Below are 2,097 nucleotides of genomic sequence, written 5' to 3'. Positions count from 1 at the left end.
GTTTCGGTTTGAAGGGTGCTGTAGCCGTTGTAACTATACTTGAGACCTTAGAACTTATATCTCAAAGTGGATGGCGCATCTACGTTGTAGATGTCTATGGGCTCCAGTAATCATTTCACACCAGCTGGGCTATGAGCTCGACCACCCATCTAAGCGATAAAATAAAATAAATACGTGACAATCTCGATACTACCTAATATATTTCTAATTCCCAGTGCCTTACATCGATAAGGATTGCATAACTTAAAACAATGATGTTTTCAACACCAATTTCGATATGATTAGGTATATTATAAGCCTGCAATAGCTAGTAGTGATACCATATCGATTGATGTAATATATCCGTATAAAAGACCATACACTTAGTGTTGTATTCAAACAAATTTGAACAGCAAACAAAATGGCCGCCCTATTCGTTTTATTCTGCGCATCAGCTGTCATGTTCCAAGTGAGGATAAATCAATTTTTTTTCGTTCAGAATTGTTTGTTTATTTACGATTTAAACCTATCACTCAGCGGGATTGAGGTCTTAGAATGGTTTCAGGGTCGAAACAGCTTTATTGTCATGGGGAATTTAATCTAATTTATGGCTATTACCTTATTCATACTTTCAGCTTACAGATGTCAACTGCTAGATATTTGTGGCCTGTATAAGGCCTCGTTAACTGCTTAAAAGCGGAATGACCGCTTTCACATGCCCATTTAAGCCAATATTTTTGAGTCTCTATATCGGGCAAGGATTAATAAGACATGTCTTCAGTTAAGTGACTAACGTATATTGGGATTACAACCTAACGTGCTATCGACAGCCCGACAATCCCGAGACTGACGTAGCATCATTGCAATATAATTATCGCTAACACATATTATCTTTTCAGGTTTGCAACGCCCAATGTTACGGTCGGGATCCTCTGATCGGAGGATTGGCTGGGCCGTATGGCTCTGGTTGGGGACCTTATGATGGCATTGGCCCGTATGACGGTCTGGGCTATGGCACGCAATTAGGAGGAGGATTCATCGGCCTAAGCCCGGGCAATTTAGCAGCATCGTGCGGCGGCGGTCTCGCTGTTTCCAGCTCTTCTCCCATCACCCCTACTGGACTCACATTAACTTCTGAGAATACAATCGAAGGTACCGTTGCTGTGATGGGACAGCTGCCGTTCTTAGGTGCAGTGGCTACCGATGGGGCGTTCGCTACTGCCGGCACTGGTGCTGTGATTTACGGGTGTGGTGATGGCGCCATCGGCATAGTTTCCGAAGCTCCTATTGCCGCGCCACTGCCGCCCAACGTCGGACCCGGTTACGGTCCGGGACCAATCGGATATGGACCCGCTAGAGGCGGATATAAAGGATGCGGATGCAACAGTGTTATCTATTAAGTAATTTTTGTTGTATTTTAAATTGTTTAGTTGCGTTATGAATATAAAATTTTAAAAGTTAGATTTTCTTTTGATTTGGTAAAAAAAATTGGTATCTTAAATAACGGTTTGAAGGGAGAAGGCAGCTGTTGTAACTATACTGAGACCTTAGAACTTATAACTAGTCAGGTCATAAGTATTGTCACACAGTAAAAACTTTTCTTTTAGAATGCTGGCCACAAAAAAGTTTATTGAATTCGAATTTCGAATTGTTCATGAAAATAAAAATGTATACTTTTAGAATTTTACTCATTATTAAATATGGAGTGGACGCTTAAAGAAGACCGTGTTGCAGTTATTGCGTTGCATCGTTGCGGTTACGCGCCAATTCAAATTTTTAACATACTGAAAAATTTGAATATAACCAAAAGAATTCGTTTATCGTACCATCAAACGATACAATGAAGACTCTAGTGTAGATGACAGGTCAAGAAGTGGTCGCCCTCGGTCTGTTAGGACTCCAGCAGTGATAAAAGCTGTAAAGGCGCGAATTCAAAGAAATCCCAAACGTAAGCAGAAACTGTTGGCCCTTCATTTGGGGTTAAGCAGAACCACGGTGAAAAGGGTGTTAAATGAAGACTTAGGGCTTCGGGCATATCGAAGAAAAACAGGACATCGTTTGAATGCTCGTCTAATGGACCTGAGACTGAAGAGATGCCGCGCTTTGTTGAAGCGGTAC

General features: G+C 41.5%; 1 protein-coding gene across 1 annotated transcript; it reads left to right on the top strand.

Annotated features, from left to right (window-relative positions):
- The first annotated feature begins 400 nt into the window (after nt 1-400).
- On the top strand, nt 401-1,379 carry LOC114241867 (chorion class CB protein M5H4). Its single transcript, XM_089734350.1, has 2 exons — nt 401-448; nt 879-1,379. Exons 1-2 carry the CDS (start codon nt 401-403, stop codon nt 1,377-1,379), a joined length of 549 nt encoding a protein of 182 aa, XP_089590476.1.
- The last annotated feature ends 718 nt before the right edge of the window (nt 1,380-2,097 follow it).

Source organism: Bombyx mandarina, chromosome 02 (genome assembly GCF_030267445.1).
Source record: "Bombyx mandarina strain Sakado chromosome 02, ASM3026744v2".
Classification (NCBI taxonomy): Eukaryota; Metazoa; Arthropoda; class Insecta; order Lepidoptera; family Bombycidae; genus Bombyx; species Bombyx mandarina.
This window is presented reverse-complemented; position numbering and strand designations above follow the sequence as displayed.

What these genes read in the sequence shown, in the direction of transcription:
- LOC114241867 (XM_089734350.1), top strand. Translation starts at nt 401, where the DNA reads ATGGCCGCCCTATTCGTTTTATTCTGCGCATCAGCTGTCATGTTCCAA. An exon ending in CATCAGCTGTCATGTTCCAA is followed by an intron (nt 449 to 878) that starts GTGAGGATAAAT and finishes TTATCTTTTCAG; the next exon opens with GTTTGCAACGCCCAATGTTA.